At 41.6% G+C, this 18,788-nt stretch overlaps 1 protein-coding gene across 1 annotated transcript in view; it reads left to right on the top strand.

Annotated features, from left to right (window-relative positions):
- The window catches only part of LOC136875450 (lipopolysaccharide-induced tumor necrosis factor-alpha factor homolog), a 71,101-nt gene extending 53,450 nt beyond the window's left edge, over nt 1-17,651 (top strand). Inside the window, exons 2-4 of the mRNA XM_067149004.2 lie at nt 7,334-7,431; nt 15,018-15,156; nt 17,392-17,651. Coding sequence (XP_067005105.2) covers nt 7,335-7,431; nt 15,018-15,156; nt 17,392-17,494 — 339 coding nt within the window. The 5' untranslated portion in view covers nt 7,334 and the 3' untranslated portion in view covers nt 17,495-17,651. The remainder of the gene's footprint in view (nt 1-7,333; nt 7,432-15,017; nt 15,157-17,391) is intronic.
- The last annotated feature ends 1,137 nt before the right edge of the window (nt 17,652-18,788 follow it).

Here is an 18,788-nt window from a genome sequence, read left to right as displayed (position 1 = left end):
TTCCTAAGGAAATATTAGGTAGGGGATTGAAATGAAGAGTTCATGAGGAGATATTTGGTAGGAAATCGAAACGAAGAGTTCCTAAGGAAATATTAGGCAGGAGATTGAAATGGAGAGTTCATGAGGAAATATTCGGTAGGAGATCGAAACGAAGAGTTCCTAAGGAAATATTAGGTAGGGGATTGAAATGAAGAGTTCATGAGGAGATATTTGGTAGGAAATCGAAACGAAGAGTTCCTAAGGAAATATTAGGTAGGGGATTGAAATGAAGAGTTCATGAGGAGATATTTGGTAGGAGATCGAAACGAAGAGTTCCTAAGAAAATATTAGGTAGGAGATTGAAATGAAGAGTTCATGAGGAGATATTTGGTAGGAGATCGAAGCGAAGAGTTCCTAAGGAAATATTAGGTAGGGGATTGAAATGAAGAGTTCATGAGGAGATATTTGGTAGGAGATCGAAACGAAGAGTTTCTAAGGAAATATTAGGCAGGAGATTGAAATGAAGAGTTCCTGTGAAAAAATTATTAGTTAATAGATTGGAATTAAGAGTTTATCAGGAATTATCAGATACTGAATTGAGATGAAGAGTTTATTAGAATATGTTTTAAGTTAGAGAGGGAGAAATAGAAAACCATCTTTCATATAGGATTCACTTTCTACTTACGTTGTTACCGTCCGTATTATACTTCCCCGTACGGATTGAAATCCCAGTCTGGAGGATTCAAATCGAGCTTTCTAGTAGGGGTGGCTTACATTTAGCTTCGTTGTGTAGGTTAAAAGGAATTTAAATCATGATCTTGGTCAGTTTAGAAGCAGTTTCCGCACTTCAACTCTTGGAGAAACTTGTATGAAGAAATGAGAAAATCAAATACCTTCTTAGCAGTTGAAATGTGGAAGGTGACGTCAGTGCTTATAAGGAAGGAAATTAAACTGACAGTATGAAATGTGTGGCTTTAGCCCTTCAAGAATCATGACCTTGAATTATGAGATTACAGGATATTAATGTGAAAATATGCGCTGAAAAATGACAAAATAAGTCACTTATTGCTAACAGAAAGTCCAGGAAGCTTGTACCGATCAGCGTAGACACATTCTAAAACTAGCGAGCCAAATACACTCAAATTCTGCCGATTGTAAGTCAATGCACACATCGTGATAATAGTAGTTACATACAAATAAAATTATAATTTTGCCTGTACAATTCATATTTTTGCCTCATACTTCGTGTTTATCATAGTTTATTATTTTTTTCCTCGTGGTTTAATGTCGCATTAACACACCGAAGGTTGGCGACGCGAGGATGGGAAAGGGCCAGGAGTGGGACGGTAGTGGCTGTGACCTTAATTAAGGTACAGCCCCAGCATTTGCGTGGTTCGAAAATTGGAAACCACTGGAAACAATCTTCAGGACTACCGACGGTGGAATTTGAACCCACCATCTCCCGAGTGGAAGCTCAGAGCTACGCAACCCTAACCGCACGGCCAACTCGCTCGGTGTTCATGTATGTGTTTGTTTGTTTGTTTGTTTGTTTGTTTGTTTGTTCCGACATCACGAGAAAACAGCTAAATAGAAATTCGCTACAGTCCGTTTTTCCGTATTTAAGTTCATAGATAATAGGGTTGTGCTCTAGGCTGTATATAATTTTATTAATAGTACATTTTTCGTTGAAAAAGAGGTGCAGTTTTTCTGAGGAAGGAAACAAGAGGAAAGTCTCAGGATCTTTTAAATACGTACGTAATTGTCATGCAATACTACTTACATTAATTTCAACAGTGCTTCCAGACTTTAGATATGTTAGAATTAATCAAACGCGACTTAACTTCCGGCTCGGCGGGAATCGACCCCGGGCCCCATAGAGCTGGTCATGACGCTGACCAATTCAGTCTAGAAGACGGACTTTTGCCCAGCATAACATTTTATTTTAATATACTGTTTGAAATTTAACAGCTATATTTTGAATGATTTGAGTGTAAGTTTAATGCAGATCAGAGATCAGTGCCACTGAATTTCGGATTTATGTCTCACTACTTCAAATAACCTGTCTCCAGTTCCTTTACATTTAATGTTCAACTTTTGAGTAATTTTAAAATTATAGATAATTTCCGAAAATTCAAGTACCTACTCGTTACATTATACATTACTACTATTATAACACGTGTGTTATTGCGCTTCAGTTCTTAATATTACTTGTTCTGATCATATTTTAAATTTATGTTGTTGCACTGAACGTGTTGAATGATATCAGTGCAGAAAATTCGAATGCTCCGTATTCATTGCTAATGTCTCGCATTCCGTTTATTTTCGAAACTTCTGTGTACTTGCATGTCTCCTATCTTTCATCTTACCTATACAACCACCCTTGTTCAATTATTGCTCTCTCGAACATGGAGGTTTCAGGTTTGTGAGGTTTAGGGACTCTTTCATGGCCTTCTCCTCTTTTTAGCTGATACCTTCATTGAACATTTCCTAGCGATTACTTTTAAGAAAGGATGATCATTTTTCGGATTTTTCCGTAAGAAATTCACATCCAACTGTGCGTTCTGTAGTTGGCCCGGAACAACCTGCCTTTTTTGTGTGTGCTTTTTTATTAGTGACTAACGTCCAGTCTCTATTAATAACATTCATATTCATATAGAATTTGAGACGGTTCAGATCCTTCTGGTGGAAGAGTGTTTAGGGGTTGTGAACGCTGACCCAGATCGGATGCGTCGCGCCAGCATTATCCAGGTCGAGAAGATGAACAAGGAGCGATGGCGTCAGAATGACTCCTATCTCGTCTGGGGAAAACGAACATCATGTTGCCAAAGTTGGAAGCTATGTTGTGGAGGGAGGGATGGTTCTCCTTCTTTTTTTCTAGTTGTTTAACGTCACGTTAACACATGGAAGGTTTTCGTGACTTTCGGATGGAAAAGAGCTAGGATTGGGAAGGTAGAGGCATTGGCCTTAATTAACCTTCACCCGATCGCACGGTCTGGCATCACTTTCGCGCCCATTAGGTTTTGATAATTTTTATGAATTTTTCTCCACTTCACCTGCATCGTTTGAAAATAATTAGAACTGCAACTCTGACAAAACTTCACAAGCACGTTTTTTAAACCAAAAATTTTGATTAAGTACTTTGCAGAAATATTTATTACGTAAATGACAGAATTCTTCAAAATAAATTCGGATCCCACTGGTGTCCGGCTGGCTATGTTGGTTCTGTACTTAACATCTCTTCAACACGTACTACATGTACGTAACACGACCTAATACGTTGAAAGTCTGTTTCGATTAAATTCAGTTCTCCTTATCGTATGGTTACTAAAAGGATTACACATTTTTAGTCCTTCAATTTTATTTCACCCAAAAAATAAATATTTACAGAAAAAAGTAAAAAGAGGTTAACATCAATGTATTTGCCTCTTTTTTTACATGTTTCCAAGGAAGAATAGTACTAATATGCGCGATACAAAATAATAACACAACTCGGGAACTGCAACTTCCCGTTCTTCCTTCCCCACTTCCTGTAGAATTCAAAACATGTCTTGAGGGTAGCTATACCGTTGAGCCCTGAGAGTAGGTAACTGACCGTCAGTATTTTCTAGCAAAAGAAAAAGTCATATTTCAAAGAAAATTTATACGGAACATGCTTATGCCATACTAGCGTATCTAAAGATGAGTATAATTCCGAAGTACCAGTAAAAATAAGTAAATATTTACATACATCTTCTGTTGAAAGAAGAAAAGATAGTTGTCGCTTGCGCTCGCAAGACGGCAACTGCTGTACGGTGATGGTGGAGAGGTATGGAGGATGGGCTGAAATCGAACGCCAACTAACGACGAAATTAATAACTAAGGAATACCTGCTCCTCCCAGGTCTCTCTGAACTCCCTAGTTTGAAATATGTGACAAAATACAAAAATGCGGCCAATCTGATGTCCGCGTGAGCGGGTGAAGTTTAAGGTACAACCCTAGCATTTTCCTGGCGTGAAAATGGGAAACCATCTTCAGAATTGTCGACGGTTGGATTAGATTCCACCATCTCCCAAGTGCAAGCTCCCAGGTACACGACCCCGAGTAGTGAAATCGCACCCCGTGGGCGGGTGTTTGAGAATGTGACAAGTAGGTTACTCTTGGTCGCGGGGAGACCCATTTCCTTTGCACTCATTTTTCATGGTCATCACTACGGCTGAATATTTTCCCCTTATATCAGTGCTGAAAATGGTTTAATTTTGGTGACATCATGATTTGCAAATCCTACTTTTTTTTTTTCAAAAATCGATATAATGATATAGCAATTTAAGTAATTTCAGATATACATAATAAAATACACCACAGCAACACAGCTTATCAGATAACACATGCTCTGAATACCATCATTCTCTTAAATGCATCCATTGTCAACTCAATGTAGGATGTACTATACGGCTCAGTAAATAGCGTACTATTACTACACGTGAAAATAAAGGGGATCCTAACAGGCGGAATTGGTATGAGAACTCATCCTTAACTTGTAACTTTTACCTCAGTTAGGACCAAGCACAGAACGTACTATCGTGTAAGCTGGGCGACCTAATTGTTAGTTAACTACAGTACATGAGATCGATTAAAGGATTGGTAGAGTCCTTTTCTGTCTTATATTTGTTGGTCTTTTGACATGGGGTAACGGATTCAGGATGGCAGTTAGGTACAAGCATCATGACAGGTTCAGTACAAGCTAAGTTAAGCTTAAAGTTTTCATTCCTCTCCTTGAGGGGGAGGAGCGGGCCACCTAGAAGGTAACGCCTTCTCTCTGGCCAGGAGATTCGGCATGTTGAGGTGATGTGAAGGATTAAGGAGAAGGGAGGTAAGATGTGTAGTAGTCTTGGAGGTGAGAGGATGGGTTTGTTGGGTGTCGGCCAACAGGTTTAGTACAATCATCATGATAGGAACCCGAGAGTGAAGCGAATATTAATTAATAGAGAAATGTACACTCAAGTTTGAGCATTAAATAAATTTCACATTTTAGTCTTTGCTATAGTCTGTAATTGTCCTGGTTCTTTTCGTGCATGTTATGATGTGATATCTACTACACTTCTGTCCACACAAAATGCACTTACAATCTTCGTCTGGCTCATGGAACTTCTGGTTTACGCATACCTTGTGGTGAAACCCATGTATGGAGAGTCGTGTTATCACGTGGCGCTGTGTGTTGCACTCTCTAGTCCATCTATCGTCCGTCATCGCTGGTGAGGCGTAGAAGTCGAGGTCAATTTCACTTTTCTTCCTTTCCCTGATGTTTACTAGTGCCCTGCTTGCTTCCGTTGATTGTAGGTAGAACTGTGATCGTATGTCTTCTATGAAATACGTCTCCCGCAGCATTTCGTATACCATCCGGGATGGCGCTGTCTTTCCGACTCGGGTAATCCTCTTCATGAACATTGCTTTTATTCTTTCTATTCTCATCAGGTCTCCGATCTTCAGCTTTTCCCACACGATCTCAATTCCATATGTTATCACTGGCGCTACTGTCGTCTTGAAAAGTCTCATCGCCGTGCTGATTGAAAGGTTTGAAATGTTTTGGATGCTGTATGAGGCTCTGATTGCTGCTGCCGTTCTTTCTTGAATATGTATACCAAAGGACGCCGCCGTTGTCTGCAGTGTTATTCCCAAATATTTGTAATTTCGTACCTTTTGTAATGGCTTTTGGTGTAATGTTATGTTGTCTTTGGGCGTTGATTTCCCACCTTTTCTGAAGGTCATTTGTACTGTCTTTTCTTCATTTATCTGTAGGCTGTTTTCCTCCACCCAGGTCTCTAGTCTGCGGACTGCCCTTTGCACATCCTCCTTTTCTTTCGCTCCGATCAGCATGTCATCTGCGTATAGGATCAGCTCTGCTTTTGATCCTTCCTCTACTATGCGGTTCACATCTGCTGTATAAATGTTGAAAAGTGTGGGACTCATGGGATCCCCTTGCATAACTCCGTTCGTCTGTATTATGTCTTCAGAAATTTCTACGTTGTTGTTTATTCGGATTATGTTCCTCCGTAGACATGCTTCAACTATTCTCACTAGTGGGTCTCTCTCGCCGATTGTCAATTTCATTTTCTCGATTAGCTTTCGCCTGTCGATTGAGTCGAATGCCTTCTTGAAATCAACAAAGACTGCGTGATATTTCCCTCCTTTGTGTCTTATGGCTTCTTCTACCTGATTTATTAGGTATTTCACTGCCTGGACCGTGCTCCTGCCTTTCATAAAACCGAATTGATTTTCTGGAATGTACCCACTGAAGGCTTCCAGTAATCTTTCATTTAGTATCTTCGTGAAAACTTTAAAGGATGCATTTTCTAGTGCTACTCGCAAACGTATGTCTCTTTTGTATGCATATAAGTTCAGCTACCTTCGCTTCACTCTCTACTCCTCTTGCATCCGCAACAGTGAAATTTGTATAAGTTTTAAAATACAAATTTGAAATTAAGTTCAGTTTAAAAAATGTTACTGAAACGAAAACTCAAGGGAAGGTTTCAAAGAGCTAATCATAAAGTATCTTGATTTGTTGCGTACTCATTTTCATCCATTTACATGCTCGGATGGTTTCGCCACTTGCACAAGATAAAGGTACCCTGCAATCTGATAAAGTATCATTATGCAGAAAATGCTCTTTCGCTGTTGATATTTGCCATTGGAAACCACGAAAGCTGCAGGCACTTTGAATCACCCTGTTTTAATTCTGCTCGTCAGAATACTAATCACCGAGTAAGTGGCTGCGCGGGTCGCGTCACGTAACTATCAGCTTGCATTCGGAAGATAGTGGGTTAGAACCCCACTCTCGGTAACCCTGAAGATGGTTTTCCGTGTTTCCCATTTTCACACCAGGCAAATGCTGGAACTGTTCCTTAATTAAGGCTACAACCGCTTCCTTTTCACTCCTAGCCTTTTCCTATCGTATTGTCGCCATAAGACCTACAGTATGTCGGTGCGACGTAAAGCAAATTATAGTGTACAAAGGTAGGTATGGAAAATTGATGTGAATTAACTAGGCATTTTCATGACCCCTAGAAACTTACAACCTGCTACCAGAGAACATGGTAACTCCCTAAATGTCTAGAAAGATCCTCCGATGGGGCTGGGTTTCGAGATTGTTAAGATCTGAAAAATGTACCAATCATTAATTACTGTACATGTTCGAGGCGTTATTTATCCAAGAAACGTTCGGAATCTCGAATCATGTGACGTCATCACACCCACGGAACTATCTGAGCCACATATTCTAGTTGAAGTTCTTGTTACAATCTTACATAGTATGGTTTTATTCAGCATGAGGTTACTATCACGAATGTCATGTATACCATAAGACATGTTTTTGTTCCAGAATGAGCAATCACCCCACGAAGACCGACCCCCCTCCTCCGTATGGATTTGCTGGTTCGCCGCCTCCTCAGCCACAAATTGTGCACCAACCGGTTACCAGTAAGTACAGTATAACGGATCTATTACTACTTAATATGGCACCTGGGGAAGAAGAGGACCACAATTGCAAAAATGATACTTCTGAGAAAACTGCAATGTATAAATGTAAAATATATAAAATTATATTAAAAACTGAATTTCCTAGACCTTTTCAAATCTTACATTGCAATTATCTCAGAAGTATAATTTTGCACTTGTAGACTCTTCTTCCCAAGGTGCGACATGCCTGAAATTTAGCAATTCCCACTGTACAAATATTCTCGGATTGCACCTCATGCAAATTCCCTATGTATTATTTCCCGGATTAAGACCCATTTAATTACTACATCATTCAATACATCTATAATTCCATTCATAAGATAAATCAGATATTTAGGCCTTTCCTATCCCATCGTCGCCGAAAGACCTATCTGTGTCGGTGCGACTTAAAGCCAAGTAACCAAAAAAAAAAAAAAAGAATTAGATGGACTGATTTCAATATATTCAAACGTATTGAATACGAAAATCTCAGTGAAACGTTTATAACACGCTAAGATACTCGTTGATTTGAATACGCAAATGTTTTATTATATTACTGGTATATGCCTTAATTGTACAGTGCTCTATGTAAATCAGCAAAGACAGCTACTGTGCGACCAATAAATTATGAGCTCCGGAGAGAGGTAGAACTGCCATTTCCTTCATTCTCCCCCAGTTCCATAAGCAGCTATGACCAGAGCTGTCTAGCGTTCTCAGTTATTTGATTCTCAGCTCTCATTCAACACACTTCAGTCTGGTGGAATCCAGAGGTGGTTAAGCACGTCGAGGTTATCGGGGTGGAAATTATTATTTTAAATGTTATTTCATTCTGTGACGAAACCAAAGCAAAAGGAAATTATATTCCCCTTTCTCAAGCAGCTCAAGAGCAGCTGAAATGATTGATGACATTTCTGTTTTCGTTGTTTTGTATGAATGTTAATGTATGGATACACTCTTGTGCATTTATGGGTCTGAAAATATATCATTTTCTAATTAAGACATGTCTCTATCGACTATTAAAAACATAAGGAGAGAAGGACTGGGTATAGAGAATGAGAAGCTGAGCATGCCCGACAAGAGTGACAACATGGTTTGGGTCACGTAGCTGTCACCTTGCATTCGGGAGATAGAGGGTTCGAACCCTACTGTTGGCAGCCTTGGAGATAGTTTTCCATCATTTCCCATTTTTACACCAGACGAATACTGGGGCTGTACCTTTAAAACCACAGTTACTTCCTTGCCACTCCTAGCCCTTTCCTATCCCATCGTCGCCACAAGACCTACCTGTGTCGGTGCAGCGTAAATCCAATTGTAAACATAAAAATAAATAAATATATAAAATAAATAAATAAGTAAATTTCCGGCTCTGTGGTGTAGTGGTTAGTGTGATTAGCTGCCACCCCCGGAGGCCCGGGTTAGATTCCCGGCTCTGCCACGAAATTTGAAAAGTGGTACGAGGGCTGGAACGGGGTCCACTCGGACTCGGGAGGTCAGCTGAGTAGAGGTGGATTCGATTCCCACCTCAGCCATCCTCGAAGTGGTTTTCCGTGGTTTCCCACTTCTCCTCCAGGCAAATGCCGGGATGGTACATAACGTAAGGCCACGGCCGCTTCCTTCCCTCCTCCTTGTCTATCCCTTCCAATCTTCCCATTCCCCATCAAGGCCTCTGTTCAGCATAGCAGGTGAGGCCGCCTGGGCGAGGTACTGGTCATTCTCCCCAGTTGTATCCCCGACCCAATGCGTCACGCTCCAGGACACTGCCCTTGAGGCGGTAGAGGTGGGATCCCTCGCTGAGTCCGAGGGAAAAGCCAACCCTGGAGGGTAAACAGATTAAGAAGAAAATAAGCGAATAAATAAATAAATAAATAAATAAATAAATAAATAAATAAATAAATAAATAAAGCGAGAGGCCTCGGTATGCCACATAATGTTGGAGTTGTGAAGAAGAATGTCGGCTGCAATTTAATCACTACTTGGAAAGTATGATTATAATAATAATAATAATAATAATAATAAACATCATCATCATCAACATCATCATAATCAAATTACTATTTTGCGAGAAATCATATCCTGTTAACTTACGACATTCCACTGGTAAGATGGATCAGTGCAGTGAATGGCAGGGTGTTGCAGTTGGTTTAAACAGGGGTAGAGAGGGAAAGACGGAACATGCCAAACGATGAAATAAAATGGCGTATGGCTTTTACTGCATTGCCGGGAGTGTCCGAGGACATGTTCGGCTCGCCAGATGCACGTCTTTTGATTTGACTCCCGTAGGCGACCTGCGCGTTGTGATGAGGATGAAATGATGGTGAAGACTACACATACACCCAGCCTCTGCACCAGCGAAATTAACTAATGGTGGCTAAAATGCCCGACTCTACCGGGTATCAAGCCTGGGACCCCTGTGACCAAAGGCCAGCACGCTAACCATTTAGCCATGGAGCCGGACATGCCAAACGATAATGCTGCCACACGGCTCATAATTTGCTGGGCACACTGTACACTCAAAATGGAAGCTTTCAGACGGCCCAACGATCGTCACGAAACATTCTGTGGTGAACAAGCAAGAGACCAAAGTAACTAGTGTGAAGTGCGGCATTTCGCTATCACTTTCAACTCGTAAGACAAGACGTATGAAAGAAGGGCGCGCGACTAATGTTTGCAGTGTTATTACTTGTAGTATGGCTTTTAGCGTCAGGAATGTCCGAGGACATGTTCGGCTCGCCTGGTGTAGGTAATTCTGTTTGACACTAGAGGGTGACCTGCTCGTCTGTATGTGGGATGATGATGATGATGATGATGATTATGATGAAAATGGGGTAGGGAGAGGGTGAAACCCATCGTCGGTACATTACCTACTCTTTCACAGAGATTTGCATAGAGCTTAACATCTCCACCTGACGGGCGAATCGCCATCAACAGCATAATATGCCCTCACTCCATATGAATTCTGCAGAAAGGTTTGCAATAGAATCCAGTCTTTTGTCACGCAATCTTGTGATTAGCAATTGTATACCGTAACCTCTCCTATCCTGTCGGCCATCATTCTGCTGGTGACAAGTTTTATCCCCAACGGAACTCGAACCGGATAACCACGTTGTCAGACCATATCACATTCGAATGCGGTCAGTAACAGAAATGGGTACTCCTATTGTGTTTACCCCAGTCCTACAAGGGCTTTCCATAGGCCACCGACCTTACAAGTGATGTTTTTCAACTGACCGCTACGGCAAATGTCTCCTGCCAGACAAATATCGACCCTGATCTGAGGTGGGTTTTTTTTCCTATTTGCTTTACGTCGCACCGACACAGATAGGTCTTATGGCGACGATGGGATAGGATAGGCCTAGGAAGTGTAAGGAAGCGGCCGTGGCCTTAATTAAGGTACAGCCCCAGCATTTGCCTGGTGTGAAAATGGGAAACCACGGAAAACCATTTTCAGGGCTGCCGACAGTGGGGCTCGAACACACTATCTCCCGATTACTGGATACTGGCCGGACTTGAGCGACTGCAGCTATCGAGCTCGGTGATCTGCGTTTAGCGTCACTGTAGGTAACTGTGTACCTCAGACATTGGCCTACAGTGCATGTTGTAAAAAATTTTGAGGTACTGTAACATATACCGTGTGAAATCGTAATACGCAAAGAATTCGAGCACTGCAGTTCGTACCGACGAAATAAATAGTCATCAGCAGGCCAACAGTCGTTTGTGGTTTTAGGTGTAATTTGTGTGTAATTTGACATCGTATCTTCAAAGTCTTTGGTCAAGAAAATTGTTTCGGTTGGACCAGATCATGAATCATGAGTCCAGCAACAGAAGTGATGCTCCCTTTAGTTCCGATTCCAGTACTTTACGCATCCAGGACAGTACGATCTGTTGATATCTTACCACTGATGCTGCAGGTTGGTTACGCTGTAGTATGTCGGAAATACTTTTGCCAAATTTACCACCCGCTTCCCGAAAGCATATGTACAGTTTCTTTGCGAGGCGTCCTGACACAGAATTAAGCACTTGAATGGTGTAGAATTGGGTAGCAGATGCAACGCTTGGAGCAACAACGTCAATCTTATTTTCCCCAGCCATTGGTAGTCTCCTATTTTGATTTGAATTCATGCTGAAACTGAACACTATGTCAGCATCGACTGCATTAGCAGAAAATAAGGTCGTAACTTCGCGTACAAACTCCATTGCCCTGGTCCTCACGGTGGTGTCAAGTGTAACATGCTGCCTACTGACGAACCTTGTAATCCTGCGTGATGCTGTTTCAAAGCAGGTTTGAAACGGTGAAGGAAGTGCTTGTTGGCTTTGAAACTGGGGATGTCCAGCAAAAAATCTGCTTCTTTTGCCCACTGCTTTAAGTTCCAGTAGCGAATCGCGTCCTATGTCACGCGCGTTCCGGAATTTGGTGTACATATGCTCGACAATTCGAAAATTTCTGTTTTCTAGCGGCTCACTTCACTTACATGCCTAAATTTTTGCGGCGATGTCTTGAATTTTCAGACACTTGCTGCAACAGTTTTCTTTGCAATCTTGATGTTCGTGGATTATATTCCATTTCACTCTAGGGGATGATGGCTCATAGAAATTGGAACTGGTTACCACGTCGCTACTGTTATTGATTTTACGTACCACTAACTACTTTTACGGTTTTCGGAAACACCGACGATCCAGAATGTTTGTCCCATAGGAGTTCTTTTACCCTGCCAGTTAATCTACCGACACGAGGATGATGTATTTGAGCACCTTCAAATACCACCGCTCTGAGCCAGGATCGAACCTGCCAAGTTGGCCAGTGCTCTACCTTCTGAGCTACCCATCCCGACAGTTGGCCCAGCGTACCACTATCTGCAGCTTACTGTCACACCATAATCCCTGCCCTTCCCTTATGACAGGGCTGCCACAGACATATTGCTCCACTAGGTTATACAACTATCGTGCAATGCGCTTGTCGATGTACGTAGCAGGCGTATTGTCCGTTTAGTAATTATGGATTACTTCATTCATCTGCACCACGGCATGAGGGGTACAAGTCATTTTACTGAACAGACAGTAGTGCAAGCGTTTTCCACATGAAGTTTTCACAAACATAGGAATCAAACTGACGAATTGGATGGACCAAATTATTTATTTTCATTCTTTTTAAGCTGTTTGGCAATACTTCCTATAACATTTTGCATATGAAGTGCAAAATCTGGGTGATTATTGTGATACTGTGAAGTTATTCTAAGATAATTCTGTCTTAGATTAGATTGATGACATGGGAATTATATGCGCCAAAGTACTTTTTCAGCTGGACAGAATCAAAAGCACTTTTTCTCAGAAATGCGCGTCTATTATTCTGCGAGGAGGTTGATTGGACGCTCGCGATCGTGGGAAGTTAATACTAATAATAATAATAATAATAATAATAATAATAATAATAATAATAATAATAATAATAATAATAATAATAAAATGTATGGAACATGGAAGATAGCAGCGAGGATGGTTGATAAATTGGCAGGGAAGGTGGAGAAGGGGACATGCTCGACCTCCTCTCTCCACGATTCCTGAGCTTTCTCTCCATATCTCACCTAGCCGAGGCGTTCAAATGGAAGGACATGGGTTCGATTCTCCTTCAAGAAGTCACAAAATTTAGAAACGAGACTTCCAGTTGAGGAAGGGCACATGATCGATCGATCGACCAATCAATCAATCAATCAATCAATCAATCAATCAATCAATCAATCAATCAATCAATCAATCAATCAATCAACAGCCATCAATGATCTGAATTTACAACTATCGGCCAAGTGGCAGATTCCTTATCCTGTGGTTCATTTAGCCTTCACTAGTAATGAGGCAAAGATGACTGGGCACAGAGCCTACAATTCTATCCCACTTAGCGTCCAGGTTAGGAATAGTGGAAGTATGTACCTTCCAATTCTAGGGACCTTAATGGTGCTTACGGAGATGGCTTTTGCTTTGACCATCCTTCTAGTCAGTCTGATGTTTAGCATGCATCATTTGTTCTACCGTATGCACGTCCGGAACGTTATCTTTTATACATAAAATCTTCAGAAATTCAAAAGCGAAATAGCTGAGGATTGCAGCAAAAGGGTCAAATGAATCAACTTGAAAAAATTTGGAACTGCAAGTACAGCAACTATCGATTACCCGGGCTAATCACCGGAAATATTCGCGCGGTAACTGAAAACACGGGTAATACACGGAACATTTTTTTTTTACACAGATAGGTCTTGGGGCGTCGAAGGGATAGGAAAGGGCTAGGAGTGGGAAGGAAACGGCCGTGACTGGTGTGAAAATGGGAAACCACGAAAACCATCCTTAGGCTGCCAACAGTGGAATTCGAACGAAACTTTGAATAATACAGAACATAAAATACTGTTTGAAAATGCAATAATTTCGAACAATTAATATATTCATTAACCACTTGTATCAATAAAGTAGGCTAATATAAAATTACTTACAACGTCCATTGTTGGTAAAAATACTTGAGGTACCGGTACAAAAATATACAGAATCCCTATCCCATAATGATTCGCTCATTTCTTTACCGATTCTCCTTTCTGAACCTTTCAGTTAACCCAAGCTTTTGTTTTAAAGTTAGAAGCACTTTCTTTCGCTCCGTAGTCATGACTGATATCACAGAACACCAACAAAGAACTGCTATACTGCTGTGCCTCCAGCGTACTTGCAGTCGAGAGTACTCTCGAATTTCAAGTGTACAGTTCACACGTATTCAGAATGCTATGAGAAAAATAAAGGAAAAGTAATAATAATAATACAACGAACGTCTGGGGTGCACAGATAACCCACAAATCGGTTAATCTGGACCCCGATAATCGGGAGTTAGCTGTATCCCCATTATCATCCATTGTATAAAAAATAGTACCGTCGTACTGATCCTATTTTTTTTTTTTTTTTTTTTTTTTTTTTTTTTTTTTTTTTTTTTTTGCTATTTGCTTTACGTCGCACCGACACAGATAGGTCTTATAGCGACGATGGGATAGTAGAGGCCTAGGAAGTGGAAGGAAGCGGCCGTGGCCTTAACTAAGGTACAGGGAAACCACGGAAAACCATCTTCAGGGCTGCCGACAGTGGGGCTCGAACCCACTATCTCCCGATTACTGGATACTGGCCGCACTTAAGCGACTGCAGCTATCGAGCTCGGTCGTACTGATCCACTGAAGCAGCTCAAATGATACTAATGACAGCCAAATCGTCTTGTGCATTATTATTTTAATTAATAATAATAACTACCTTTTAATTTTAATTTTATTTTGTACTTATTTTTACTTGGGCGAGGTACTGGTCCGCCTCCCCAGTTGTATCCCCCGACCGAAAGTCTGAAGCTCCAGGACACTGCCCTTGAGGCGGTAGAGGTGGGATCCCTCGCTGAGTCCGAGGGAAAAGCCAACCCTGGAGGGTAAACGGACTACGATACGATACTTATTTTTACTACTGTGGATTTTTTGTACACTCTGAATTTTTAAAAAAGAAGTTAAACTCTTGTATTGAGCACTGTGTTTCTTATTTCTACTGATTCATGGTACTTGCAGTGATTGTGGGTACTCCTCCGCTGGGACCTGACCCATCCAACGTGCAGTGCCCGTCCTGCCACGCCCAGATTCAAACACGTGTGCAGTACGAGACCTCTACAAGGACTCACCTCATAGCCCTACTTCTCTGCGTTGTGGGGTAAGTTACATTTCACTTTATGGAATAAAAACACCGATAAGCGTGTGTAAGTCTGTGTAAGTGAATCCTGTCTGATATCAGTGACACTCGTTGAATATTTCTTCGTAACGGGCAGCAAAACCGATTGAATACAGGAAAGAAACATGACATAGACGTTTCTCATGTTAGGTTATAGAAAACACAGGACTACCACAAACATACAGGTATCACATTGTTATTTAACAAGCTTCCCGAGACCACCGAAGTAAACCAAGAAAGTTATTTAAAAAGAAAAGAGAATATATTCAGTGATGGATTTATTCAAAATCTTTTCAGGGCCTTTTTTTCTGGGTGAGGAGAAATATTTCCACATTTTACCGAACATTCAGTTCTAGTTCATAGTTACCATCGAAAAATAATTCCATGTCTTTTTCGATTCCCTTAACCCGTGAGGGGTCGCGTCCGGTCGTTTCAACCATTTCTGTATATTTTGTTCAATCCTTCCCCGAACACTGTGTATTATACTTCCTACACCTCAGTACCTTTCAATGGACTTGTCCACACTTCTGTCACACCACTGCTATCCCTCTCCACTCCTTCAGTGAGTGACAAGCTGGCTATCCGGTCGTTTCGTTCGCACGCGACTACTCCTCACGTCACCATTCTTCGTTCTATTCAACCATACGCGACTCATGGCGTAGACTTATTTATAATGCGGAAAGTGCACTGTTATCATTCATTGTTGAGTAGGGGGAGAAGGAGCATTGTCTAGATGTGTGTTAAATGAAATTAAACATAATTTTACAAGTATTTTCCACAAACAGAACTTGAATTTTTATTTTCAATTTCATCAGCAAAAGGCAATCTCATTATATTATAACTATGTTAAAAAGTGTTTGTCTGTGTTTAAATAGTATCAACTTATATTATTGTAACAACAAATAGTATATTAAGTAGGCTTTTGGTGTTTTACTGATTTCCGGTCGAAACGACCGTACGCGACTCCTGACGTTACACTCGGCACGCGACCCCTCGCGGGTTAAAATTAGTATTACACTCATATGTGTTCTGCAAACGAGGAATATTTGTTATATTGTATGGCTGAGCTGAGCTCGTGTCTGGTCAGTCCTTTCTAAATACAGTACACTGCCTGACAAATAATAAAATGAAGCACCCAGGAGGGGTGGAGGAATCAAAATGAAACTTCACATGTTGACAGGGTATGTGATGTTATTCCAGTGATTACAAAATCAAGTCAAATTTACAAAGAATTTGGCAGTACGAGTCCACTTATCAGTATGACGTTGCACCCCCTCTGGTCTGGATGTATGCACAGATTCGGTTGGGAACGTTGCCATAAAGCCGTTGCATCCTCTCCTGAGGCAAGCTGGCCAGCAGCTGTTGTAACTGGTTCTTGACATCCTGGAGTCTGGCACTGGGACGGAGTTGATGCCGGAGCTGGTCCCACACACGTTCTGTTGGGGACAGATCTGGGGATCTTGCTGGCCACGGGAGTATCTCAACACCACGCAGACGTTCATAGACACACGTGCCGTGCATGGACGAACATTGTCCTGTTAAATGGCACCACTATACTGTCGCATTAGAGGTAACACATGAGAACACAGGCTGTCTGTGACGTACCGTTGAGCAGTTTAGAGTTCCCTCAATCACTACCAGCCATGACCTGAAGTTATAGGGGATGGCACCATGACGCCAGGGTTAACACCGCTGTCCCTCTCCAAAACATTGGAAGAATGGGACCTCTGCCCAGGTCGCCGCCATATTCGCAGGTGATGAACATTCAGGGTAGTGCAGAACCGCGATTCACCGCTGAACACAATGCGACACTATTGATCAGCTATCCATGCTATGCTTCCCGGTCACGGCACCATACCAAACGCAGTGGCGTTAACGGCAGTCTACACATAGGACGGTAATTCCCTAATGCGACTGATGCTAGGTGCCGGAATTTTGTCCCGCAGGAGTTCTTTTACGTACCAGTAAATCGACTGACACGAGGTTGACGTATTTGAGCACCTTCAAATACCACCAGACTGAGCCAGAATCGAACCTGCCAAGTTGGACTCAGAAGACCAACAGTCTACCGTCAGCGCTACTCAGCCCGGCTTTCATCATTTTCGAAAACAAAATATTTCATCACTGATAAATTCATGTTTGTTTTATGAAGTAAAACTGAATTCTCAAAAGAAAGATATGTCAAATGGAGATTGTAACCTTTTCCTTTCTTTGCAGGTGCTGGCCATGCGCAATTATCCCGTACTGCACTGAAGACTGCAAGACTGCAACGCACAACTGCCCCAGCTGTGGAGCCTACATTGGCTCTTATAAAAAGTGAAGGAGCAAGAAAAGTTAATCTCCCGTGTTGTTCTGTGGGAATACTTCCATGAAAAGACTTTGCAAGTGCTGCTGTTCTTAATCCTATTGTTACTATTTACATAAAGATTATAATGATGTTATTGATTTTACGAACATAAAGACTATGAAAGAATTAACCCTGCCTTAGTTGCGCGCTCAGTGTAACGTGTTGTGTCGAGCGTTGAATTGTGTTCCCTAGAGTAATCATAAAGAATAACCGTTATTTGTGTAACTTAAGGGAATGCAAAAATTAACTTAAAATAACGTATTTACATATTTAAAGCAACATGACAAAGAGCACTTCTTGGAACGCAATCGAATATTAATCTGATTCTTCACTTCCAGAATCGTGTCTTCTAAAACATCAGCATCGTTGAGGTCTACTTGTTCTAATATAGTTGGTCCGTTATTGGACACTATAAATTTTCCAGCTAACTCATTCCTGGTTGCCAGCGTTTCGCCCGAGTGTGCTAAATTGGACTTATCAGTTGGTAAATAGCACACCTACCAAGACGCATGGCTAGTGCATACCGTGGAGGCCACTGCGTGGGCTGCTTGGAGTCGCCGCCAGTGCCAATGCACTATGAGACCAAGTCTATCCTCGGATGGCCAGGCAGGCATCAATTTCTGAAAATGAGACCAAGTCTCTCATAGTGCATTGCCACTGCCGGTGGCTCCAAGTAGCCTACGCAGTGGCCTCCACGGTATGCACTAGCCATGCGTCTTGGTGGGTGTGCTATTTACCAACTGATGAGCCAAACTTAGCACACTGGGGCGAAACGCTGGCAACCAGGAACGAGTTAGCTGGAAAATTTATAATGTCCAATCCAGTAACGGACCAGCTATATTGGTATTATAAATTTACTCATTCGGGACAAATATTTCAGGCTCCCTACGGAATCAACATCTATATCGTCTACTTCTTCGTTCGAGTGTACGAATTCGAGTAGTACTCGTATATTTCGAATTCTTCCTTCTTCTCTACCACAATATGGGCAACATAAAAGTGGCCCGGAAAATATTTATAAGACTGACACGAAATTGACCCTTGTTAAAGAACAGGAGAACTGCCCATCACAGGAAAAACTGGAACCAGTGATTTCGATGCATCAATCGGTTGCTGTAACATGTCTGCGCGTGCGCATCTGCCGCATCTCCCATGTACGTCGCTGTGTCGTTACGTGTGAATAAGTGAGAGGAGCAGGCGTGTTTAGTTACCATTTGAATTAGAGGTGTGACAAACGGTTATTTTTGTGTAACTGCTACATTTGTCA

This window comes from Anabrus simplex, chromosome 1, assembly GCF_040414725.1.
Source record: "Anabrus simplex isolate iqAnaSimp1 chromosome 1, ASM4041472v1, whole genome shotgun sequence".
In the NCBI taxonomy this organism is placed as follows: Eukaryota; Metazoa; Arthropoda; class Insecta; order Orthoptera; family Tettigoniidae; genus Anabrus; species Anabrus simplex.
This window is presented reverse-complemented; position numbering and strand designations above follow the sequence as displayed.